This window comes from Choloepus didactylus, chromosome 5 (assembly GCF_015220235.1).
Source record: "Choloepus didactylus isolate mChoDid1 chromosome 5, mChoDid1.pri, whole genome shotgun sequence".
In the NCBI taxonomy this organism is placed as follows: Eukaryota; Metazoa; Chordata; class Mammalia; order Pilosa; family Megalonychidae; genus Choloepus; species Choloepus didactylus.
Window position 1 is genome coordinate 139,001,466 of NC_051311.1, and position 27,970 is coordinate 139,029,435.

A 27,970-nucleotide genomic window follows, 5' to 3' on the forward strand; every position below is an offset into this window, starting at 1 on the left:
CCCCATGAGAGAAAACAGTCTCAACGTCACTGTGGAATTGTAGTTTTGAATGTTGGTCTACAATCTTCTGAGTTCTCAGATGATGTTTGGAAGGGTCTAATGGAAATCACATTAGGAGAATATTGTACTTGTAAAAATAGTCTAGAGAGAATGTAATGCTTGGTTAATTATCCAGATGTGTAAAAGCACAATGAAATTGCACTTAACGAAACTTGTAATTATGTATTCTGTCTGACTCTCTCCCTTCTTACATGTTTCAACAACATTCGGAGCAGACTGACTGTACCCCTGCCGTCCTGTTACTTTTAAGGAAGGAAAAAAGATTTCATATCTAAAACTCAAGCTTCAATCAGCAACTCCAGGAATAAAAAAAAAAAAACCCACAAAAAACTAGTGTCAGAGAATAATACTAAAATGGAAACAATGTTCTCTCACAGGAATTTCACATATGTTAGCAGTTACTATTGTTTAAGCAACTCTCAGTCGGCTACATTTCTTACTGAGTTAGTAGAAGAAGAAAAAAAAAAAAAATAGATGTACTTGCACTCAGTCTTCCGCCTTGCTCTTATGAGAAAGCATTCAGTACTTTATCCATGATAATGAGCAATGACCTTTAAGAAAGGCACACCTGTATACAAAGGTTCACTATGCACAAGCCCTAGTCCCTAACCTCTGCCTGGCAAGTGGAAAAGGGGCAGCTGTCAGCCTGGGCATGTTGAGGACTGTCAGGGTCATTCTGAGCCCCTCTCCCTGCTGTGCTCCCCCAGCCACTCCAGGTGGAGTGAATGACTCTAGCCCTCCTGGGCTGGTGGGAGCTCCTCCATGTCTCCAGAAGGAACCAAGGTGCTCCACCCTTCTGGACAGCCATGCCGGTGCCTTGTCCTCCATCTTTTCCCATGCAAGGGAATCCTGGCTCTCGAAGCTTAGACAATGATAGAGCCACCCCATTTCTGGGGAAGGATCAGAGGGAATAAGAGGATATGTCTTGAAGAGAATTTTATACACACATTGAAAACCCAAGGACACAAACTGATGAAAACCCCAAGTTTAATGGAGCAACATAAGATACAGCAGCCAAGAGGGCAGGATTAGGCTAAGGTGACCTCTGGACTTCATCCAGCCTCAGGGTAGAATATTACTTCACTCAGCGGCACCAATATTTTCTCTGAGGAGAGAAGAGGTGTAGCCTTAAAATGGCCAGTCTGGAAAATTAATGAGTGAGAAAAGTGGGGCTTCAGTGTCGCGGTAATCTCCGCAACTTCCTAGACATTTCTAGACCGTGCGTCATCTAATCTCACGACCACATTGTTGCAATAAAAAACAAAAACGGGCTTCTAACAAGAATCTGACTTTATCAAAAAGCTGATTTCTCTTGAATCTGAGCTTAAAAAGAAACTTGTAGGATCTATCGGAATACACATATAGGAAAATATTTTGACCTGTAGCCAACTTTGAGTCAACAAACACATACAAAGATGTGTGCTGCCTTCCATATACTCTTATTTTGTAAGGAGAAAATGTCTCTTAAAAAAAAATTCCATCAGTCACAGGCATAGGTTAAAAAAGATGCACCCTTCCTTCCCCCAACCTACTCTGACCTTAGTCCTAATTTTTGGAGAAACCCAGCTTGAAGCTGACTTTTAAATACGTAGTAGGAACATACTAAGCCACATTCAACAAACTGAATCCTTTGTTTGGTCACTGTAGATAGAATTCAGAGGGTTTATGCTGCACAATAGATTTTACTTAGCATTTCCTGTCTCCACTCTAGACATTTAATCAGGTACTTGGTCCAGCATAGTAGTTCACTTCAGACAAATCTTCTAATGAGTTCTGATTTACTCATAGTCTTTTCCATGCAACCAAAGAATCGGTAAGTGTGTTGATTTGATTTGGATATGCTATCCCAAAATCTGAGCCCCAACTTGCAAACATTTCCATAGGCTCCTGTTAAATTCTTCAGGCTGCACCCTAAACCTTGATTTTTTTAAAATATTAAACTCACTAAATAGTCACAAATTCATTTTCAATTCTAAAAGAAAATGCTGGCAATTGCAGATGAACATAACTGAAAACGGTCATTTGTCATGGGTTTCAGAGTTAAAGCAGCTTGAAAGTTATCTAATAAAATTCAGTAAATGCCATGCTTTGAGAAATAATTGCATTCCAAAGACTTCAAGTCTTTATATCACTTGAAACTTCCATTTACTCCATAAAACTTTATGATCAAAGCCAAGTCTTTATGATTTAAACTAAGTCTTGGCCAGAAAGAGGCTAGGGAACTTCTTTTCTGTTTGTATAAGGTCGATAACCCTAGAGATTCTGCAGGAGTTACAGAAGGGGAATGTTTGACTCCCTTCCATGGAAGGTGGATCTAGGCTGTGGGAAGAGACAGACTCTGGAGACATATAGTTTCAAGAAGTGAGCACCCAGGTTCCAGATAGCATCTCTGGCAAGCAGGTTATAATTCTTAGCAAGCCTTTTGACTATAGACTTCAGGCTCTGGAGTTTGCCTGCTAAGGTTCCAATCCCGGCTCCACCACTTTCTGGCAGGGTGACTTTGGTAAGATATACCTAACCTGTGGGGGCCTCAGTCACCTCACCTGTAAAATGGGGATGATAATAACAATGCCTATTCATAAGGTAGCTGTGAGGGTGAATCAAGGGAATGCATGAAACAGTGCTTGGCATAACAGCTGCCATTATGTCCATTTCCAATAAATACTCTCAAGTGAGATCTACAAATGAAGCAGGTGAACTAGGTGCTCTCTAAGCCCCCCTTCTAATTCAATGATCATAATCCTGGGCTAGTAAGACAATGACACAGATGTACATAAATGATTATAGGCCGACTGTGGGGTTCATTCTCTCATCCCTTAGATGTTACCACTTCATTTGTATTTTGGTGCTTGAGATCCCTGCTTTGCAAATTTCTTTCTATGACTTAGATTCTGTCCCCTCTTCAAATATGAATATGTTGGAAGGAAGCCAGGTGAGGTTTAATTTATCGGATCTTTTCTAATGGACAGTGAGCTGACAAGAAGTCAGCACATGTGTGAGAAACAGAACCAACATGACTTGGATGGAAGAAATGTGGAGAAATAGGACCTGAGCACGATATAGCCAAGGATCGGAAGGCTGAGAGTGGGAGGGAGGGCAGAGGGTGGCCCCAGGAAATGCGGAGCAGAAAGGAGGGTCCCTGGGCCCCGGCACGGGGCAGTGAGAGGGGAGCATATGAAAGGGAGGTGAAAAGATATTGGAAAGAAATATCATTGATTGTTGGCTTTATCTAGGGACAGTGTTGCACACAGCCACTCTGTAACATTCATTGAACACTCTGCTTAGTATTGTATGAAACAAATTAAACAAGCATGGCCGTCACAGCCTGGAAGCCTGCCACTCGAAACCCAGTGGACCATGATTATTTCAATAAAGGTTTCAGACACCACTCTCTCAGCCATGAAGATAAAGATAAATCCCATTAAGCTCACAAATTTTTCAATAGCATCAAAGTTTTGCCTTTCTGCAGCCTTCAAATGAACCACAGATGCGAAACTGCTTGTAACGAGCATATGCCCCATTCTCCAGAAGAGACCCCGGTTTTGACCACACGCCTTGCCATTCTGGAAGCTCTCCATCCATCGCCACAAACACCCATAGGCTCATAGGCACTGAGTCTTTCCCGGGAGGAGGAATAAAGCTACACACTCAGAGAACAATGGGCAGCCCCCTCCTTCCCGCCATCACCTCCCTGCCTTCCAGGGAGGGCTGTTTTGCTTTAACTTCTAGCTGGGCCCCATGCACGTTTGAGAAGAGTCTGAAGTGTGTCTGTACCTCAAGAACAAGGGCAATCTCCCTAATAGTTACTGGCTCAGAAAGGATAACGCTTACAAAGAAAGTTAATTATGTGAATTAAACACAGCTTGTTTCTCTTTTTGAAGTACGTTTTTTTCATGCCTCGAGGAGGGTGATTTACAGACACATTTGTCTTTCTTTAGAGAAAATTAATTCCATTTGGTGTTCTAGGCAGAACTGAGAAAAGCAGAAGGAGACAGAGCCGCTGCTTTCTTCTGGGTGATACAGACCCAAGGCCCCCCCTCCGCCCTCTGGCTGTGGCCTCTCCATGGTCCACATGGCAAGACAGGGGACTCAAGTGGTCCTCACACATTTTGCTGCTTCTCTTACAGAAAAGAAACACAAATCTTCTAATATAAACTGCTAAGCACCATCTCCATCTTTTAGACACAAAGAACTGGTTATTTTAAAATAAAATGATTTCAAAATAACAGACACACAGCAGAGGGGACGAGCCCATGAAACACCACTGAGTGAGCAGAGCTTCTGGTCACCCTGCCTCCTGTTGAGATGCATTCAAGCATGTCCTTTGGGGCCACTGGATATTAGTCAAGCTTTTCAACATGAATAGTAGTAGCAGTCATCACATCATGCACTGGGTGCTCACTACCGCTAGGCATTGTGCTAAATATTTGAGCAGGATTAGCTCATTAAATGTTCAAAACAGCACTATTATGCAATAGGTACTATTGTTATTTGCCGACTCTACTACACTGAAGCTGGAGCTCTGAACAGCTGCTCCAGATCCTTGGTGCATGAGGCTGCCCTCATTCATAGCCCATAAATGTAAAGGCTCTTTAGGACCAGTGCCTTTGCCTTGAAAAGCAGAAAACCATTTCTGAATGTATACTTCTATTTTCCAAAAACGTTTCTACAAATTGAGTGCATTATTTGTACTGCCTTCCTAAGAGTGTGAGGAAATTAAGGTTATAGAAAGGAAAGAATTTCCCTTTTCCAAAAAATCTATTACAGCTTTTTTCTGTAGTTGTCTGGGAGAGACAGAGGAAGGGTGAATTGGTACTATGTTAAAGCTGCAAATTATGTACAGATTCCATAAGAGCAAATCTACATAACTGCAGTTGAACAACTAGGAAAGCAAAATACCCCTGGAAGTACTCTAATTTTGAAAACCAACATAGGATGCACAGCAAAGGCCCAATGAGGTTAAAAGACTTGTTTGAAATCATCCAGTGACAGGTAAAGCCAACACTGGATTTCAGGTCTATCAGTCCAGAATTCTTCCAGTTCTCCATTCTGCTTCATGGCCTTAAAACAGAAGACAGACCAGATGAATCAAACTAGACTGGAGAAAAATGGCATTCCAACAATATCAAACCACCAAGCATTATTATTTAGGGCTCTTCATTCTAGAAAGAGATGTGCCCCCAGATTTAACATATCTGATCCTCCTACGAAGACAGGGCAGCCTGGCAAACCACATCTCTACCTGAGGCCCTGCCCTCGTTCATTTCTTCCTCCATCACTTCGAAGGCACAGGTTTCATCCTGGCAGCAAAGAATGTAAAAAGAAAATTGTCCTTTCCTAAGCAAGTTAGGAAATTACACTCATAAAACCACAAGGCAGACATGAACTAGACAAGTCAAAATTTTCATCCAAGATTTGGCATCTTTCTTGAAAGTTTAATGTCATTTTAACAACACCGCCACACTATTTGCAAGACAGGGAATTACATAAGTAGATCATTTTTCTGTTGGAAATGGATAGTGGGTGTTTTCCAGGGTTGATACCAAAATGATGGCAGTTGTACTTCCTGTCCCTCTCCCAAACCTGCCTCTGGAAGAAGTCAAAGGAAATTAGTTGGAAGGCAAACAGCAGGGAGTTTACTGGTGGAGCTCCTAACTAATCCTAACTGGATACTTGCTTAAAAGACTTAAGTGCAATATGCTAAACAGTCAGAATATCATTTCCAAGTAGCTTAGAAAGAGAAGAAAATAGATTCAAGAGAAGGAAGTTCCTAGTTTTATTAATTTGCCATTCCCTTGGGAAAACGGACACTATTTTTCTCTTTTTTTCTCCTCACAGCACACAGCTGTGGTTTGCACTTGCCCTGCCCCCAGCCTCTCTTCCTCTGGGTATACGCACTTGGATTTTCCTCTGGAAATTGCTTCTCTCCCACTCTCAGGCCTTGCAGTTCAGAGAGTGAGGGTCCCCACAAGGTCCCTCCCCTCCCAGGGCATTTGTGCGGGCCCACACACCATCTGGGCAATCTGTATATTCCATTCCCTGGCCCCAGTTATTGACTCTAGATAAGCAGGTGATCCAAATGGATCAAGAGGGCTCCCGGATTATGGATGGAATTATTGGGAAAGAGAAATTAAGCTGGTAAGCTCTAACCCTAGAGCTTTGGGCAGGGGGTAGGGGCAGGGGCACCAGGTGAAGAGAACTTACCTTAAAATGAAGCAAGCCAGCAAAGAGCAAAGCTGAGTGGACAGATCAAGAGAGAGTGAGAGACAAAGTCTGAAAACAATGTTTGAGCACCCAGATCCAGCCATGCCTGAGGCTAAAATCACCCTGTTTTATGAGTCGATACATCTCTTGCTCTACTTCAGCTACTTTGAATAAGGTTCCTGTCACTTGTAAGCAAAAGAACCTTCACTAATTTACCCCTGTTCATCCTCCAAAACTCAGTTTAATTGTCACTTCCTCTGCTTGGCTTTTCCTGAGTGTCCCATACTGAGATGTAGCTATTTGCACCCTCTGTGCTATTCCTGTCTTTATAGCTACTTCTCTGATTGTACTTTTCATTCTGTATTGTAATTATTGCTGGACCTTCAGCTTTAGGGCTGGATCAATGTCTTATTAATCATTGACTTCCCAATGCTTAGCCAATGCCTCAGATGTGGTAGATACTCAACATACATGTGCTCAATTAAGTTGAATTTGGTTCTAAATCTCTTTCACTGAACGTTGTACCCTTCAATGGTTTTCCATTACAGTTAGAATAAAATCTAAGCTATTTTCCATGGCCAATAAGGCTCCACATGATCTGCCTGCCTCTAGCTCTCACCGCAGTGGATTTGTGCTTGCTGTTCCGGAGTCTTTATATCTGCTGTTCCTTCTGCCACAAAAGCTCTTCCTCTAGAGACTGATGAGGTCATTCCACCACCTCAGTCAGGGTTCTGCTCAATGATCACCTTCTCTGACAGTCTTATCCAAAATGGCACCTTCATCACTCTCCAACCCTTACTCTATCTTTCTTCATAACACTCACCACTGCCTGACATTATGGTACTGATTTATTTATCACTGTCTACCCTTCAGAATGTATGAGGGATTTTGTCTTGTTTTGCTCGCCATTATATTCCTAGCACCCAGAATTATACCCATGTTCACAAAATATTGGCTGCTTTACATTTTCAAAGTAAACTTAAATTTAAAAAGATGAAAAAAGCAAACACTAAAATTGAAAACAACATAAACTAGTGGACTTAACTATATATTAAACTGTAACATAATCAGCCTGGAAAAATACAATTAGTTTGTATAATTCTTAAACACAGTACTCTGATAATAAACCTATAACAAGAAGTAATCTAAGGATAGAAATAATTGCAAAGAAGTCTTGAAGTAACTTGTAGGCTTCTTGTTGGTAGTGGTACTGATGAAGTAATTCTGAAACTGTGTTGTGCATGTGGTAGGACTGAGCAAATGATAAATGTATTGATGCCTTTGGGAATCACAGTCCTTACAGTGGGAGAGGAGAGCCCTACAGTATGGAATTAGAATTATGAGTATCTCTATGAAGTCATTTTGCTTCCTGGCTCTGAAAGAAAAGAAATCCACAGACAAAATCTAAAAGAAATCCCAGTAGCAATGAGAACAAATAGTGCTCAGATCTCGGTTTCTAAATACCACTCCCCATTAAGAGGAACCGGGTTCCTTAGAAAAATGGCTGATTTCACGGCTGGGTCAGGGAAAGTACAAGATGATCCTGGGGCATCTTTGTGTGCCAGAAAGACTAATGGAGACCTGTTAAAAGGACACAGGAGTCAGCTTAAAGGGGGTCCCGTTGACCAAATTCGGAAAAATATGAGCATCCAAAACAATAAGGAGAGCAATCAATTTTTACATGTCAAATATAACCCATGAGGCCACAGTGACATTTTTAAAAGTAAATAATAGAGTGGAAGTAGGAAGGAAAAAGATCTTTTCTATAGAAGAAGACCAGCTGACATCTAGAGAAAGATACATGAGAAACATCACCATTTTACAACCACCAGTGTAGTAATGGATTCAAACATTGTTCAGCAAATGAATGTTAAAACTATTGGGTGACAGATTTGGGGGGAGCAGATTGTTCACATGATCTCAGATTATTTATTGATTACAAAGAGAAAGATACCTTTGTAATGGCAAAGTCTAGCAGATACCACCTTGACCAAGGGATCAAATGCAGTATAGCATCATCAATAATGGAACAAACTTAGACTATACACCTCCTGATGTGATGCAATGGAAAGCACTTGTTGCTATGTGGGTGTTCCTACCAAATTTCTGAATGAATCTAAGCATTAAGGAGAGAATCAGACAAATTCAGAGTATGGAACATTCTACAAAGCACCTGGCACGGACTCTTTAAAAACATCATGAATGACGACGACAACAAAAGGCAGAGGACTGAGATATGACAAACTTGTAAGTTATGAACCTTTATTGAACGCTGGATTTAAAAAAAGTTATGGAGGATATTTTGGGGACAACAAGAATTTTGAATATGGGCTGAATTTATATGTATGTGTATATATATATATATATATATATATATATATACATATTCATATATTTAGACACACATATGCTGAATAAATAAGCCACAAGTGCCATGAAATTATATATTTAAGATCTGATGATATTTAAAACACACCAGAAAACATGACTAACTTACCTCCCCAGTGGCATAAAAGTCATTCTCTCTAAATTCAGGAAACAACTGGAAAAACTGAATTAGTGCACTGCAAAAAGAACAGCAATAAAGATGACATGGAATCGAATAGCTTCATGCTATACCACCAAATCTCACCATTTGGCAATAGGTTTCAAATTTGTGGACCCCACAGGTACAATACTATCTTGTCTCAGGTACTACCACATAAGACATTACTGTGCCGTGAGCTCCCATTGGGCATTTTTTCAAAATTTCTCGTGCATAGCACTCTGTAAGCTGTGGATGGTTAGAAAATACCCTCTGGGCATGTTTCCAAACCTCTGGCTTACACACTTGGATCATCTAGCTACTTAGGGGCTCCTTCGGCAAGTGATACGGGCTTCCCTGAGTAGTTAGCAATTCTTGGGGGTAATTCTACAAAACTTATGACCCTATTAACCTAGGTTTCAGGTGATGGGCACCTTACTTACTCACCAGCCTCTCCCTGTGGGGGATTCTAAACATTTATAAAGGAGCTCCCAGAATGTCAGTGTTTAATAACCAAAGATAGAAAAACCATAAAATGACAGTAGTCTAAAGGAAAACGGGAAATGACTGCAGATGTGGAAGTAAATGTACAATGGCCTCTAAAGTTCCAAAAACCATATTTAATTGAAGGATGCCGACAGCCACTTCAGTGAGCTATGATGAAACAGATTTAAACACACTCAAGGAATTACTCCATCATCATAATAATAATAAAAGTGGATTTTAAAAAAATGATTCTCTTTGACCAAATACCTTTCATAAAAGGAAACAAAACTTTTGAAACTCAGAAGTAATTGTGTTTTGACCCAGATTGCAATGCCTGAGAAGCTAGGCAGCGGTTAGTCCCAGCTTCCTGCTGAGAGACTAAAAGGCATGGAGAACCAGCCAAAGAAGATGAAAGGCAGGGAGGCCCAACTAAACCAGGAGGGGGAGAAAGTTCAAGGGTTAGTGGGGCAAAATTGGGTCATTACAATCACCATGGTCCTAAGTAGGCTTAATTTTCAAAGGCCCCATAAAAATCACCGTTAGCAACTACTGAGGCATTTCAGCATATTTCTTTATTGTGTATTAGAGGCCTTTGTAGCAACTGGGAAATTGCATTATATAGCTTCCATGTTTGTGCCCACAATAAGCTGGCTCTACAGCAGAGATAAAAATAGGAATTTATTCTCCACCCTTCCCTCACCACCTTCAGGCTAAAAACGACTTCCTTTTCTCTCTTCCTGCTTAAAAACGACTTCCCTTTTTCTCTTCCTGCTAGTTGGAATGGCAACAATTGAATATAATAAATCTCAATCAAGCTCTATGCTTTTAGTTTAAAGATTATTTCCTCAGAGTATTTGTTGGAGAGTTGTTAAAGTTGCCAATTAAATTTGAATTTCAGATAAACAATGAAAATTTTTTTTTTAATATTAAGTATATCCCAAATATTGCACGGGACATACACTTTAAAAAAATCACTGTTCATCTGAAGTTCAAATGTAACTGAGAATTCTGTATTTTATCTGGCAATCCTAGTTGGAGTAGACAATCTCCCAGGTTGCTTCTAGCTTGGAAATGCCAGACAATTTGCTAACCAAAGTTTCCAAGGCAAGGCCTCACTTGAGGAAGTTATCACAAGCTTTTAATTTCACAGTAAGACATGAACAAGAAATTGCTAATAATAGCAAACACTTGGTAGTTCTTTCTTGGTGCAATGGGGAGTGAAAAATGAAAAAGGTAAATTTAGTAAATTAGATTTGCAAGTGCCCTGGTTTAACTATGTTTCAGATTATCAATATATGGTGAGGGTTTACTTAAAATGAGAATCTAGAATCATGTCCATGTGAAATTTCAAATTTTAGAAGCAGAATAGCTAAAATATATAATTCATAACACACACATATACACGTGTGTGTGCACATACATGTACAGTGCCTTTTTTTCAGGTGCAAGAGCTATGAAGCACAGGAAGCATGCCTCCCCAGGTGATTTCATTTGGCAACCCAGCTGGCATTGTGCCAAGGCCTTGTCTAATAAATAGAATTTCAGCCAAAGGCTACTTGGTAGCAGAAAGGTATACTGAAGCGCACTAATTTTTTAAAAATGGAAGTTGGTGGGAGCAGGACAAAGAAGATGGCTGGAAATGACTCAAAAGGCCTGCAGACCCAAAGAGGGTGCCCTGGAATTTGGTCAGTTCTAAAGCAGTCGGAAGCTCAGCAAACAAAAGATACTCAGGAGGACTGAGGTTCAAATAATGTAAGCTGAAGCTCCATACCAACAAAATCAAAGCAAGGTGTATTTTCAGTCACAGAGAATTTGACCGAAACAAGCTCAACAACTAGAATCTTGGCAGATGCTTTTAGCTGGGGCAGCCTGAGTGTCCTCTGCAGTCATTTACACCGGGTGGCCGAGCCACCATGCTCTCTGCCAGTCTCAGACAATACGGTGGTCACATTTAATCAAGGAAACCTCTTTCATAGCCACATCATTGTCACGAAGCTTCATTTAGCCACATGCGTTATTTCCCATGATAAAGCAATATGTAAAGTAGACTAGTAAGAGCATTTTCATTTAGCATCTAGTCTATAAGTGCAAGGAGGGCAGGACTGCATCAGCTTAATTACTGCATCATCAGCGTAGAGACCAGTGTCTGATTCACAGTCAGCAATCAAAATAAATAATGGGGGGATGGGATGTTTTGGGTGTTCTTTTTTTTACTTTTATTTTTCTTCTTTTTTTTTTTTTGGAGTAATGAAAATGTTCAAAAATTGTGGTGATCAATGCACAACTGTATGATGGTACTGTGAACAATTAATTGTACACTGTGGATGACTGTATGGTAAGTGAATATATCTCAATAAAACTGAATTAAAATAAATAAATAAATAAATAAACAAACAAATAGGAGAGTGGCATCAGCTAGGAAACTCCAGATCAATAGTAAATTTGTCCCAATTTTTTTTTTCTAAACCAGAAAGGAGTTATGGCTTATAATATATTCCAAATAAGAAAGAAAAAAAAAGGATTTGTTAGTGAGTTTCATTTCTGAACACAAAGCAAAGCAGGATATAAATGTTAACATGAAATGCCTCGGTAGGGGTCTACTCCGTGCAGCCATATGTTATTTATTAATAACCAGGAGGAATGAGATTTTCAGGAGAAAGAGAGACAGTTTTCAAAGGCAGAAGCAGAAAGGTCCAGTCTTTAAAGGAACTGTCTTATTCTAAACCCCCATCTGGAGAGCGGGAGAGAAGAATGTAGTCACAAAAGGAAACAAATAGTGTAAACTATAAAGGAAACAGCTGAAATCAGTTTTCTGCACTAACCTTGATTAGCTATTTTCCAGTTCTAAGAGCCTGGAGCAAAAAGAACTAAAACAGCTATAAACAATGGGTGCTTTGAAATAGGTTCTCTTTACATGTCATGTAAGAAGAGGTGTACCACATGTCGGCAGTAAATACGCACGCAGAGGGTCAACTGGAAGCTGCGACCCTCTTTGGGGGAGGGGAGGAGAGACAGAAAACAAATGGCAGCGCTGCAATGCTCTGGGATTGATGCATTTCCGTCATACAGAACCTCCGCCCTTGGGGTGTTTGCTAAACAACTGAGCTTGTTTGGACTTCAGCCAAAAGAGGGCTATGGTGAGGAATAGGTTCCGGATCTGAAGAATGAGAGTACACAGTGTTAAATGAGGAAGGCCCAGTGCCCGAGTAAACTTGGGAGGACGGTTGTCACAGACAGTTGTCTCTGGAGGGAACCAGAGGTATGAGCCAGCTAGGGGGAGGGAAAGGGGCCCTGAGAGGATCTGGTTAATCTGTTCCGGGGATCCACTGTACCCAGAAGCAGAGACGTGGGGTCCTAGGCACACCCCACCCCTGGGATTGAAGGAAGTGTTAAAATAATGGGGCATGTGGAAAATGAAAGTGCAGACCGTGATGGCCATATTCTTTTCCAGGTCAGCAGAGGAGAGAGATGTCTGTGGGAGAAAGAGCAGATCATTTCTCTTTCCTCTCTCCCTGAGCCATCTGCCTTGGGGAGAAAGGAGAATAAAATAGAGAGCTTTTGTCATCAGAGATAAAAAAAACTCTGACTCCTATTAGATCCACTTTCACCTGTAGGATCAGTTTGCTTTGCCCACCAAGTGATTAGGGGAATAAGTGGTTTCTTTTTTAGGGGGCATGGAGAGGATGGGGGGAGGCTGAGGTCCTAGGTAATTCCTTCTGGCCACCAGGGTTCCTTTTCATAGTTATTATAATGCATAAACTGGTGCCCTAGTGATCTGAAATAACTCAGGACTTGGTCGCTATTTATATACTGGAAAGATCTGACCTAAATAAGAAAGGCCACTTTTTTTTTAATGTACTAAAAATAGCTATAACAAATGTGAGTGAGGAAAAGAAAGGAAGAAATTACATGTACATTGTTTGATCAGGCTTTAAAAAGTCTATATCTCCCTTCAATTTTTTTTGAGCAAAAGAATAATTTTGTAAAATGAAGAAAACAGAAGAGATTAGCTAACAAGCTAAGATTTCAGCCTGGGAATGTCAGGAAGGAGAAGCAAGAGAGACAGTAAAACGTTGCACTGAAGGCCACAAAAAAGAGGAAACCTTGGGAAGAAAATAAACAAACTAAATTCTGAAAGGATGTTGTCTCCTGGCAAAACATAAAGTTAAACATAATGTTGGAAAGCAAGCAGAAACCTCCCAGGCATCTGACTGAAAGGTTTGAAAATAATCGTTAGCTGAAAAATTCTGCTTCAATCCCATTTTTTCTAAAAGGGACATTTTTACAAATTTAAAATTATGCCTTAAGGTTTCAGCTCGTCATGCTGGAGATTTATGCAAGTATCAACAATAGCATAACAAAGTGGAAAACAGGCAAGTGTGTATCAATGTTGTATGTATGTGTGTGTGAATTCCTTCTGTAGAGGTATCTATCCTTAAATCTTCAGGAATTGGATTATGTGGATCAATAAGTAATAATTCTCCTACTGGAAGAATTTTTCAATTAAAATGGAAAAACATTTGTTCTGAAGAAGGCAAAGAGCGAGCCAAACATTTTACCTGTATAAATTTTCTGCCACATCATCTTCATTGACTGCATATCCCTTGATATTATCAGTAAAACTGAAGCCTGTGCCAACCTGATGGTGGGAATAAACAAGCAGGTATGAACTCAGAGAAACGTGCACCCTGGAGCCCTTCCGATGGATCCACGCTGGAAGGAAGTCAATCTTATTCCAAAGGCCAAGCCTCTGAACTTGGATTTTTTTGCCATCAACCCATGCTCTAGTAGTGATCTTCATAGGAGGGTGCTACACTTCACCTATTTTCCCCTCCCCAACTCAGAGCCCAAATAAAATATCAGCCTTGGGGTCAGTGGCTGGGCTGCCCTGATTCTACAGTGGGGATCCTGTCAGATGTCGACTTAAGGAGGAGGAATTCACCCTTCCCAGCCCCTGCTACAATATCAGAAGACCCCAAATTTTCTCCTCTTTGAAGCCTGGAGGGCACATTACTCTGCCCTGTCAAGAAGGAACTCTCTAGGCTGGAGATTAAAAATAGTTGTAGATGGGTGTTTTTTGTTGTCTTTATTTGTGAGAAATAATGGGCATTAAGCCTTTTCACTTTCAGTAGATAAGGCGTTTTAAAATAAAATAAAACTGATTTTAAACTATTAGTTACTTATACCCAGAAGTTCACAGACAACTGAGCCATAAATTGAAAGAAAAAGAAGCTGCTAGTTATTTGTGTCAATAATTTTGTCTAAGTGCATACTCAGTCATGTGTAAAGATTTTTGTTTCCTGATATTTTGCCAAACACCCAAGCACGACATTTAACTCAACTGCAATTCAAATGGGCAATAAAAGACTATGAAAGAAGATGGTTGATAAACACGGGGGAAATGAAAATGTTGCTCCCTCTTACTACTTGTGTTTGTTTTTGTTCTTTTTTCCTTTTAACCATCTGGGAATATTTTTTGGCCCCTAAATAACTGGGGCCAAGAAAATATTACAAATTTGCAGAAGCTGACCTGAAAATTACTCTCCTGTTTTGCAGCTTATTAGAAACAATTTTCAGAAGAACTTCCCAAAGAGGATCCCTCTTTTTTGCTCTGAGATTAGGCATTCCGGTCTCCGTGATAAGTGAAGGAGAACAGGTTTGACTTTTTACATCTAAAACTCTGTTTGAAAGATTGGGTGTTCAGATACTAGATATTAATCTGCAATAGGGGGAAATGCCTATCATCAGTGTAAAGAAACCTAATCCCTTATCTTAAATGGTATAAATCTGTGAACAGAACATTTTATAAAATTAAAAATTAGCTAAGGAGATACACCAACAAGTAAAACCCCCCAATTCGGGTATGTTGATATATGTCAACGGTAAAACAAATATCAAAAAGATTTTAGTTTTATGGATTAAATTTTGTTTTAAAAAGAAAAAGGTAACATCTCTCTTTTTTAAAAATGTGCTTAATAAAAAGAAAAAAGGCAAGAGAAGCCAATGTTGGCATTTCGTAGGGTCGTTGCATACTCACTGGATTATCGATGTAAAGCATAGAAAATGTAGCAGTCCAAGAAAAGTCTCTCATGCGCACTATCAAAACAGAGAAGAGGTCTGAGGCTGTGTTGTTAATAGAGAGCCCACCTGAAGCTCAGCTCCGTCCAAGAGTACACTGTGTCCTTGTCATGTCACTGAACTCTAACCTGTCCCCCGATGCTGCTTCATACTCTCACTGTGGGGACAGGAACCCGTACCTTCACTCTCCCCCAACCCAAAGGATTTCTACATCTCTGCTGAAGCTTGGAACAAACACTGTGCAGCTGGTTCATGGGGAGATGCCCTTCAGCCACCTTTGCAATAATCCCCACCCATGCAGTCCTATAAGTCACCCTTAACATCCAATCTTCTTGAATCCTCTTCCTCCCATCCAAAGCTGAAGAGAAGACCTTCTTCAACAAAATCAGCACATAAGCTTTTATACTGAGTCACAGACTGATTCACACTCCAAATTTTGACCCAGGAAAAGTAAAACATGAGATGAAGGAGGTAAATCCGGGTTATAGCCAGAGGTGACTCTTTCTCCATTCCTCCTTCACCCCAGCCCCTGCCAGCATCTCTTGCTTCCAAGATATCAGATCATTTATATGACTGACCCATGAAGAGTTCAGTTCTAATGAGTAATTATGGATATAATTCCATCCATTTATCCCACACAAGAGCGTTCTCCCAAATAGTAATAAATACCAACTGTTTTTGTAAGATGAGATGCCCTGAGTCTGCAGCAGGCTGCTAGGAAATAGCTGGAAACCTTTCACCCAAATTTCAAGGAAGAAAGCCACACAGGACACGCGCTCTGGTGGCTCTACTTCTTTGGGAGACATTGCCAGAAAGTTATGTTTTTATAGTCTGGAACTGTTAAGCTAGCCCTAGTGGTTTGGTGTTTACTCTAAATTATTTCTGGAGTAGGTATAAGATTCAGACAAAGAATTCTCCATAGGAAAATGAAGCCCAAGCAATACTCACAGGTCATGTTTCTTGTGACAAAATAAGGCCCATTTTCGACAAAGAGTCCAAACATCGATGAACCTCCTGGCCCTCCCTGTAGCCAGAGAACTATGGGGGCACTCATTGGTTGTGCCTAGAGAAAACAGAAAAACCAGGGACCACTCACCGAGGCAGCAGAATACACCCTAGTAAGCTCACCCAAATCCTCTTTGCCATTGGAGGCCTTGATTAAATCCCATAAAGTCTTCCCACACCCCAAGGAAGCAATTTGCTCCACAATGAGCAAAGTAGTAATCTGTTCTCCAATCACACTGCAATAAATCTATTGTCTTTTTGAATTATTATTTGCCTTGTATCCTGGTGTCTACCTTGTTGTACATTGTCTTTGTCTAGCCAAGAGTCAGAAAACCCTTTGAATGTAGAAGCTTTGCTTTTGAATGTCCCCAGATATCTAGCACATGACCCTGTGCACTGTTATATTTTTTTAGCTTTTTAAACTTTGGGAGACTCTTCCAGCTGACCTACATATTCCTAACAGAGGCACAACAAAGAGCCCATTCTCTTTAGTGACAGTTTCCCCCCCTTCACTGAGAGCCCAAATTGTCTGGTTTAATTCACTAAGAAGGCAGGGACAACAGCAACTTCATTCTTGTAGAGGAAGCAGAGGAGTAGGGGCAGGCCTGGAGTCATTGAGCCGTCAACTACAGCAGCAAGACCTTAAACAGGTAAGGGCTGACGTAGGAAGCGCGGTAGACATCAATTAGAAAGGGTCCTTTTAGGAGTGGGAAACCGAAAACTGGCTTCCAGCAGTAGTCTCAATACCAGCAGTGAGTGAAAAATAAAACTTGTCCTCACCTAGCTTACATTTTCATGGGAAATACAGACAAAAAAATAAGCAAACAAATAATTAAATCTGGTGGTTATAAAAGCTTGAAGGACTAAAGGAGGATGACAAGGAAATTAAAAGGATGATGTTAAAGTAACTGAGGGCTAGGAAGGAGAGGGACTTACTTTAGACAGGGAGATCAGGGAAGAGCTCAGTGAGCCGAGATCTAAAGGCCAAGTAGGAGTCAGCTGTGAGCTATGAGAAGAGGCAGGGAGCAGTGCTGCAGCTGGGGAACCTCAGGGTGCGATGGCTAATTTCATGGGTCAGCCTAGGTCATGGTGTCCAGTCGTTTGCTCAAGCACTGGCCTGCTTCTTACTGTGAGAGTATTTCATAGGTGGGATTTGTATCAATGATTAATTGATTGCATCTACAATTACCAAAGGAGTTTGCGCTCAGCAATGGGGGAGGCTCCTCATCCAACCAGCTGGAGGTCTTAGGAGTCAGAACTGAGAGTTTCAGAGGTCAGAAGAAGAATTTCTGTCTCAACTGCAGCATTGGTTCTTACTAGAATTTTCAGCCAAGCAGCTTCCCCTGGGAAATTTGGACTAAGGTTGTTATAGGCATTTCCAACTTGCAGCCTGCCCCATGGAGTTTGGAACTGCCAGCCCCACAGTCTTGTGAGCCAATTCCTTATAATATCCCCTGTTGGCTGTGTCTCTGTTTCTCTGGAGAACCCTGTTTAAGCCTTGAGAACCCTGACTAAGCCTGACCAAGCCTCTACGGGCTGTGAAGAGTGGTGAGTGAGGGGGCAGCAAGCATGGCCTTAGCGTGAATCCCCTAGAGCAATCTGAAAGAAGCTCTCCTTGGCCTCCACTAGACTAATAGTAGTGTCATGAACCCTCATTTGATAACATGGCTCATTTGCTGTTCAGTCAACCAGGCTCAGCAAATAAGGATCGTATCACTTCAGTCAGAATGAAATCCTGTACCTCTTAGCCCAGTCAAACAGAGATATGAGACAAATTAGCGTTTCGTTGGAAGGCCTGAGTACACTCAGTATTGGCTCCATCCATCTGGGTGATGTCAGAAGGCTGCCTGTAGAAAGCATGGCTAACTCAGTGGGGATAGGGGGAATTGGGGGTGCCACAGCTGAGAACCTGGAGGGAGGATCTGGTTCTGTAGCATCCTAACCATGAGGACAGAGAGAATAGAGGGATTTCTCTTCTCCAGTCACCAGAAGTCTGATATAGAGTCCTTCAGCAGGTTTGGGAAGGGTCCAAGGGGGTCATGATGACACAGGGGCTGAGTTAAGAACAGCTTTAGGCTGGAGAAAGGCCTCCCTATGAGGGGCTTCCTGGGGCCCACTCTTGAGATTTAAGGAGTTCAATGAGATAATATTTGTAAAGTGGAACAATGTCTCCTCTATGGGAAAAGGGCAATAAATGTAAACTGGTATTGTAATTAAGGAACTAGATAGAAATGGAAATAGCCCGGCATTAATTGGAAGCTCAGATCAACAGGGCTATAGCTCCAAGAGCCAAGATAATAGACAATTGGGGGAGCAGGAGGACTCTTGTCCCAGACTGCTTGGGTTCAAATCTTTACTACCTGCCAGCTGTGTGACTTTGGGCGGATTGCATAAGATTTCTGGGCCTCAGTTTTCCCACCTATAAAATGGAGATTAATCATAGTACCTACGTCACATGGTCATTGGGAGGATTAAAGGAATGAATCTTCATAAAGCCCAGGGAGTGGCATATAGTATGTATTCTACAAATGTCAGCTCTTGCTATGCTAGACAAATATTAGGAACTTACAGTCGCTTTTAATTTAAAGAAACTATAAATGAGAGAATAGGAGGAGTGAGGTGTTTGGTGCTTTTTTCCTTTGTTCCTTTGGCCCCGCATCTGCCCTGATCAGTTTTTCTCTGGTAAGTCCTGCCTCAAATGTCCATGAAAAAGTCAAGGGAACTAGGATTTTGTCTTATGGGTTGAGGCAGGAAGAATTGGAATCAAAGACAGTCTTTCAAAGCTGCTGTGGGGCAGTGAGCCCCGGATTTGGCAGAAAGAAAGGTTCTGGTTTTGCATGGCCATGTGGTGGTTGTGTGACTCCTGCCCTCAGTTCCCCTTCTGTCAAGTGGAGGTAATGCCACCTCACAAGGTTGCTTGAAGGTTCTGATGAGATGACTTACATGAAATGATATTATAAACTCTAATGGGCTACATCAATATAACAAGCTCTGCCCCAACCTGCCATGATTCAATTGCATGGGTTTTGTTTGCATAGGTGATTTTTATCTCCCCTCAGCTCCTCTTACTTGATATCTTTGACTACCACTCACCAGGACCACTTCCCATTTGTATTCACTCACAGAAGGAGCAAATATACATATTTTAGAGGTGGGGATAAAACAGAATCTGGCTGGAAGTAGTTCCTGCTCTCCCCAGGTCCCTGGCACCGTGAGATACTGTGTCTGCTCATTCCTGGGGACACTCAGGCTGGTCCCATTTCCTTCCTAATGTGCCCGGGGGAGCCCTGGAAGCCATGGTGTGCCACAGCGAGACAGTGGGTTCCAATCTTGGCTGCACATTAAAATAACTAGGAGACTGCCTATCTAAGTTCTCTCTTGATGAGTTTGCTTATTCCAGATCTTCCACATAAGTGGAATCATATAATATTTGTCTTTTTTTTGTCTGACTTCACTCAACATAATCAACCTTTCAAGGTTCATCAATGCCGTTGTATACATCAGAACTTCCTTCCTTTTTATGGCTGAATAATAATTCATCCTGTAAAAAGTCTTGGTAATGGATGGTGGTAAATTATGAATGTAATTAATGTCACTGAATTGTACACTTACCAGTGGTTAAAATTGGAAATACTGTGTTACATATATATATGCTACTGCAATTTAAAAAAATAGTAACTTAGAGAACTTTTAGAAAACACTACTGCCTGGGCCTCATCTCCAGAAGCTTCAGTTCAACTGGTCAGGGGTGGGGAAGGCATCGGTCTGCTTTAAAAGCTCCCGTCCGAGTCTCTTGGGCAGCCGGGACAAAGAACTTGCCCCCTCGGGTACCTCTGGTCCCCTCCTTTACGTCCCCTTGCCTTTCATGTCCCTTCCTGTGACCTGGCACCATGATCCATCCATCGACTGGGGCCTCCCAGATCTCAGAAAATAGCCTGATCCTGAAAGGCCACACTACAAAGTCAAGTCAAACACCTCAGTGCCAAACATCTTTATTATGTAATGCTGAAATCCAGGACACTGCATTCTTGGAATGTTTAAATAATAAAGAGATCTGCACACACCTCCCACCTCAGCTGACCTTGCTCCTCAAATTTACTTTCTGAAGGAGGTAAATGAGCCTCAGCAACCCTTGATGTAGCCTGTTTTTAAAGAAAACTCCTTGCATACATCTTTTTACTTTAATGAGCATATCAACCTGTGAACTAATCCCACCCTTATCTAGCATGACAGGCAAAAAGCCAAATGCTGGAAAATAAAGACTTACATGCTTAATGCTAAAAATCCAGGAGTTATATCACAGGATGCTGACTTTTGTTGTATAATAATATACTTGAAATTATCACGTGCTTATTCTTAGAGTGATGTATTTAGCTCTCGGTTGTGAAAGAGCAGCCCTTCTCCCACTCTCTAATCTCCACTTAGGAAAGAATAAAAGTAAATGAAGACATCCTAAACAAAACCACATTGCAAAACTTAGCATCAAATGCAGTAAGGGATATGGTTTTAATTCATTTACAGTGTTACAAATTTCGGGACTGGAATTAGCACATTTACTTTTGTCAAAAGTGTTAAAATTTTTCCTTAAAACTTCTTACATTACACAAAAGTACTCATTCTTAACTAAAATTTTTAAATGAGGGTGTAAAAAATCCCCCTCCTCCCCGATCCTATTCCCCAGAGATGACCATGTTTACTCTTCCAGATTTTTTCTCTGCTACAACACACACACACACACACACATACACACACACACACACACACGTACACACCCACATCTTGTAGACAGTATATATAAAATATACATAAATACTTTTTTTTCCAAAAATAGGATCAGGCTATACATAATGTTTTGTCTTTGCTGTATTCACTTAATGACATGTTGACAGCTCTTCATATCAGTATCTATCATTTGACTGAATAGTTTTCCACTTTATGAATTTATGACAATGTAGTTACTCATTTAACATATGACACTACTCACAGGACCTTTTTCTAGGAGCTGGTGAGACAGAGCAGATCCCACTCATGGACAGATAGGAGCCCTAATGGTTAAGAGAATAGATTCTGAAGCCAGTCCTCCAAGTTTTTGAGTTCCAACTCTGATACTTACCAGCTGTGACACTGGGCAAGTTATTTAACTTCTCTGGGTCTCAGTGGCCTCTGCTTTAAAATGAGGACATTGGTATGTCCATCTCATAAGGTTGTTGCACTGACTTAAAGAGTTAATATACGCAAAGCACTTAGAACAGTGCCTGGCACATCTATTTAAGTGTTAGCTCTGATTATTTTTCCAGTGGGTTGAAAAGATAGGTAACAAACAAGTAATTAAATAAATGGGGTGACATGATAGAGCAATGTAGACATTATAGATAGAGTATGCAAAAAAGCATCTGTGATGCAGTAAAGTTTGAGCTAAGACAAGTAAGCCCCAATGATGCAGCCTTATACATTTAATTGAAAAGAAAAGAAAACTTACAATGACTCAGAGGTCAGAGTAGTATAAAAAGAACTGATGATCACAAATAAGGAATAGAGAATTCTGAATATTTAAATGAGAAGTCTCTCTAGCGGTGGAAGGGTGGGGACATGCAGATCCCACCTGCTGAGCCTTTCTGGCGGTGAGCAAGAAACTACGGCTTTGTCTCAGAAACCCTTTCAATTCTTCTGGCGACCCCTGGTGGCTGACTCATCAACTTAGACGCTCCTTCCTCAAGGTTTGTTCCGGAATAAACAGCCAAGAAGGAGGCAGGTTACCTATTCTGCTTTTTAGAATCTCCACATAATTTCTCATTTTAGTACATCCCATTACTTATTCACAATGATGGTGAAAAAAATCTACCCTTTGTCTTCTTGGAGGGTCTTTCAAAGTAATCAGAACTCATTTACTTGGTTTAACACACCCAATTTCTTCCTTTCTACCTGCTCCTTAGTACAGAAGATACAGCAGAGGAGACTGTACATGGGAAAACGAAATGAAACTAAACTAGTGCTGAATCCCTCCTGCTTTATTGCTCCCGGGTGGACATGCCCTCCCTGGATAGCATCTCAGGCTTTCTTTCCACCCCTGCCCCCCTCAAATGGTACCCATCCACTGTTCCATCTCCTCCAGGCTCTCCCCTGCAAGCATGGTGGAGGTGACCTTTTACTCAGGCTTTACATATGTCACTGAAGCAGTAAGTTAATACACTGAGGGGAGCTAAAGACTTGCCAATTCCAATACTCTCAAGTAACATGGTTGTATTTTAAAAGGAGCCTCTATTGGAGTCACTATAATTGTGAGAATCTTAGGCACCTCAGCAAGTGTGAGGGTAATGCTTTGGACTAAGAAATCACTCAGAGTAGATGGTCATCTTCCAACACCCAGGGCTAGGTACACAGAGTGACTTCTCATTATCTGAGTAGTTATGCTCTATAAAGTCACCATGTACACTGAACTAAGGAATACTGAACCATTGCTCCAAGGGGACATGAAGGGTTAGATTCCTGGGAGCCTCTGGTCAGAACATTTTTGTCAAGTGATCAATATATAAGCTTGACTTTATGTGTAGTTCTGTTTAAAGACACTTATTTAATATACATTGTTGATTCATTAGCATTGAGCTCAAAGCCAACAGCACTATAGCTCAGGTTGAACAAAGCTTATCTAACAAATGTGTTTTCCCTGTACATAATGGCACAGCCTTCTTGGGCTTAGGAACACTAGACAGCACTTCAACACTACGCTTGAGGGCCATCTCGAACAGCAAAATCACCACCAAACAGCACAAAAATGTGAAAAACACGGCATTAAATATACTGTAAAAAAAGGTCACTTGTTAACACTGTGAAGGCTGAAACAAGAAGATGGAGAGTCACCTTGTGCAATCTCAGCTGAGAATGTGTGTGACAGGAAACTTGAATTTTTTGCTGCTCTGCACATGTCTGCTAAAGACTGCAAAAGTGCCATGAGTGTTGGTTTTGGGGTTACAAATATATTTTAGTGAGTAGCTGAATTCACAACTTAGGAATCTACCATCAATATGGAGCTTTAGCCATTCCTCCTCAGCCCCAATAAGGAATGCCACACTATGTAAGAAGAAACAGCAACTGAACCACTAACACACTCAAATCTGGGGGATCAAGAAATGGTACCACTTAAAATGAGAACTCAATTAGTAAATTAATTAAGCCTCTATTCACACTTCTATATGCAGAGGCTGATCATTTGCTTGGTTTAAGTAAAGTGTTCATTTTACTTGCAGTATTTAGTACCCCTCAAGTATGTTGGCATGGACTCCTATTTTGCCACATAGAACCCAGATCAGCTAATATTTTAGTTGCCACAATAATAGTGTTAATCAAGACAGAGCATTTTATTTAAAGTAATTAGTTTTGTGACTAGAATTGTTAAATAGGTACATAATAGCATTTTAATTCTACACACACACTCGCAACACATGCAAACAACCAACTTAAAACCATCTGTGCTTTTAAAAGGAATTCTACTAGAAGCTAACAGTGTTACTCACTCCCTAAATCTTCATTTACTATGATTGTTGCCCCACACCATCATATGGAATATTAGCCTTTTCAGATCTTTTTCTGTTTGAAGTCCTCCTTAAATTGCTCCTAAGCTCCTTCTGGCTTATTAAACTTTGAAATGTCTGATTCATCTGAACCAGCTTATGCTCCACCAGAATCTGCTCTATCTTTCCCCTTCTTAAACTTTACCTGGCTCTCATTCCTGTACAAGGTAGCTTTGACTTCTCTGTTTGTTCCTTCTGTCAGAGAGCTGTACTTTAGAAGGAAAGGTGGGGGGAGGGACGGCAAGTGGGAAAACAGGAGGTCTGATTTTCCCTTATTGATGCAAAGAACAAAATGGCTGAAAAAGTTACTTTCTTCTCCATGTTAAATTTTCATTTCCCAAATATAATTAGGCACACAAGGATTTCTGAAGACTTTGAATATATCTATGGATGGAGTGATCTGTAACATTATTTTTAGCTACTGTCTTTTTGTTTGCCTCATTTACTCTCTATTCTTCCAGATCCCTGATGCCATAGTACATACCAAAGAGAAGGTAAACAGGAAAGTTTGAAGAAGACAACTGTCAAAGAGCTTCAAATCTTTGCAGCATTGGTAGTGGATATTTAACCACCTGTGGGAGATATATTTTAAGAAAATCTGTCTATCCCTCACTTCCTGCTCTAAGAAATGACCCTCCACCAACGCATAAAATGGCCCATTAGCCATGTTTTTCCCACATGACTGACCAGCACCCTCAGCACAAGCTGAGTGGCCCAAGGAATAACACCTGACTCAAACTGCGTCAATCAACTCTACCCCCTAGGAAAAGTGCCAGTTAATTTCCTTGACGGACAGACGGATTTGGAAACTGTAGGTTGGCTATCTTCTGCTAAATACAGGAGAAACAAAGCACGTTGATCTTCCAAGAGAGAAGAACGAAGTACAGATGAGTAATCCCATGGTCGTGGAGAGAATCAAGTTGAGACAGAAAGGCTGGTTGCCCTCTTTCCAGATGGCTTTCCAGTTCATTGTTCCTTAGGCCAGAACACAGCTTCTGCCCTCGGGGTCTCCAGGCAAGGGAGAAGGATTTAGAATGGGTGGCCAGATTAGTTAGGGTCCATTCAGGAGACTGAAACCACACACCAATTTGGATAGGGAAATTTTAATATAAATAAGTACTAATTTTAACAGGGAAATAACTGTAACGATGTAGATAGAACTAAAAATACCATGGGCTGAAAAAGAGTACTCATGGGTAGATAAACTCAGAAGGGGGATTGAGGGCCTTCCCCAAGTTTGGGGTTCAAATTTCATTGGAAAAAAGGTGGTTGCAGCCCACTGGGTGGCTCACAATCCCTGTGCAAGCAGCAAACTTTTGCAGGTAGCAAATGGGCTGTGACTATGAGAGGGGCCTGCAGAAGGAATCAGGATGTTGGGAGCCCACTTGCCTGCAGGGTGGCACCCAGCCTGATGTGCACAGTACCCTTGTCAAGAGGGCTGTGAGAAACAACCCTACAGGGTGTAGATGGAGATGGTTATGGCTGGTGCACGGGTGCATAGAAGGAATTGGGGTGTGGGCAGCAGAAACTGGCATGCAGGGGGAGTCAGAGTCAAGGGGACTGGCAGGGCAGTACAAGGCCTGGGGTGCACAGTGTCCATCTTGTGAGGGCTGTGGGAAACAACCTCCTAGGGTACAAATGGCCAAGACTGGGCAAAGAACTACAGAGAGAGTTGGGTGTTGGGAGCCTTCTTGCTGGCAAACTGGCATGAGGCCTGGAACGTGTGGTGTCCATTGTGGAGGGGCAGAGCAAGGGGGCCACCAGGCCAGCACCAGGGCTATAAATTTTCTGAGGGTCTACATGGTCTGGGTGTGTAGCTAAGGTACAGTGCCACTGATGTCCTAAAACATGTGTTGTTGATGTACAGTGCAGCAGGGGCAAGAAAGAGAAAAATCTAGGACACTGGAACCAGGAATAGAAGCAGTCTTCTCCTGCAATGTCTCTGCAGCACCCTCTACTGACAAAGCTTAATATTGTGCTCACTGCATTGGGAAAAATGCCTCAAGTTCCATTATCTCGGAGAAGGGAAGAGGGCAAAATTAGAGCTGGAAGGCAAATAAATGACAATTGGCACAGTGGCTCATCATGCCCTAAGTTCACATCTTCCAGGTTAGGGAATATTTGCTCGTTGTTACAAGAAAGCGGAGCCGAGCCAAAAAGTATATTGCAAAAGGCTGCACTAGTTATCTAATGCTGGTGTAACAGCTCTCCAAAGCTTAATGTCTTAAAGCAACAGTATATCATCTCTCATGCTTTCTACGAGTCAGGAATTTGGGAATGTCTTGGCTGGGCAGTCTGGCTCAGGGTCCCTCATAAGGTAGCTGTCAAGATGTCATCTGAGGCTACAGTCATCTGAAGGCTGGACTGGGGCTGGAAGATCTGCATCCAAAGTGACTAACAAGCATGACCTGCTGGCTGGAGGCTGGAGGCTTCACTTACTCTCCACATTGGCTTCTCCACCTAGCTGCTTGAGTATTTTCCCAACACGGCATCTGGCTTCCCCCAGAAGGCAGAAGCTGGAGTGCCCTTTATATCTAGACTTGGAAGTCACACACTGCCATGTCTGTGATATTCTATTGATCACAAAGATCAGCCCTGAGTCGATGTGGGATGGGTCTGTACAAGGGCATGGATACCAAGTGGTGAAGGGCACTGGGGACCATCTTGGAGGCTGGCTATCAGCAGCCACAAATTCAAAGGTTCATTCACTCAGCCCACACCCTGACTTGGAATTCTTGGATATATTTATACCCTTGTTTGCATATTTAGGTAATCCTTGTAGGCAAACAGGCTTAAAACTATAGAACCAGAGGATGTAAGACTGGGGAAGAAACAGACATCAACTAGGTTTCATATATTTTTTTCTTATATGAGACAACTGAGTCCCAAAGCATTTAAAGGACTTGTTCTAAATTATAAAACCAGGAAGTACAGACCTGGGATTAAAATCCAGGTATCCTGACTTCCAGTTCTCTTTTTTCTTTTCCCAAATCAAGTTCACTGAGCAGCTATGGCACTTGTTAGAAATATTTCAGATCCCCTGAATCAGAATCTCTGCTGGGAGAGGACAGACACTGAGCTGGGGAATCTGTCATATATTTTAAGATTCTCACATATTTCCAAGGAGTAGCAGCCAAATTTGGGAACTACTGTCTTATCGTGTTGACTGTCAACTGAAGAAGTTCAGAGGTCCAGAAGAGGGAGTGTACCTGGCACCTAGCTGGGCTGACCTGCTGGCTTCCAGGCACCCTTTGGGACATGTTGCCCTCCTAGAGAGAGCTCCTTCTGCTTTAGACCTGGAGCATCAATGTGGTTCACTGCCCTTTCATTGCTTTGTTCCCTTAAGATTCAAGGTACTGTGTTAACTTAATCCCAGGCTACTTGGATTTCCCTGGGTTCTGATGATGTAGTGTTAGCTCTCCACCACCCTGAGAGGAAGCACTTTCCTAAACGTGCCCCTAGGTGCCTTCCTTGCCTCATCCTATCCCAGCCTTACTGACTCCTAAGTAGGACTCTGACCTTTCTCAGTCATCAAACAGATACTGAGATCCCAGGAGTCACAGCTATTCCCCTTGGCCAGAGGAGCAAGATGGGGCCTTAGTAAATGGACCTAGGCCTAACTAAATGCTTCATGGCATTTGAGACATTCTGCAGATTTTGGCTAATGCTTCCAATAAATTACCTATGTTCTTACTATCTATAAGACAAAGCCAAATACTGGATCTGCTTCTCCAATGAGAGGGATGCTAATTTTAAAAAACAGTAATCCATATTCCTTTTTATCCTCTTAAATGTGAAAGATCCCGGTTCACATTGTTAGTTCCTTGCCCAGTTGTGACTAATCCAAATTCTAGGCTGTCTTTCAGATCCTTCCAATTTGGCATTTCCCCTTATTTTCTGTCATCTTTAATCTCCTAAATTGTGACTGGTTTAGTTCTGTACTATATTTAGCAATAGCAACTATACTTACTCTGTATCAGGCATTACTCTAAGGGCTTTGCAGACATCATCTCATTTGTCTCAAAACCCCTGTAAAGTAGGTATT

The 27,970-nt window shown here is 41.5% G+C and overlaps 1 protein-coding gene across 1 annotated transcript in view; it reads right to left on the minus strand.

Moving 5' to 3' along the window:
• CPVL (carboxypeptidase vitellogenic like) overlaps positions 1–27,970 on the minus strand; it is a 118,584-nt gene that overhangs the window by 62,619 nt on the left and 27,995 nt on the right. The window contains 4 exon segments of the mRNA XM_037836969.1: positions 8,762–8,828; positions 13,834–13,913; positions 15,312–15,370; positions 16,301–16,415. Of these exon segments, the coding sequence (XP_037692897.1) occupies positions 8,762–8,828; positions 13,834–13,913; positions 15,312–15,370; positions 16,301–16,415 (321 nt within the window).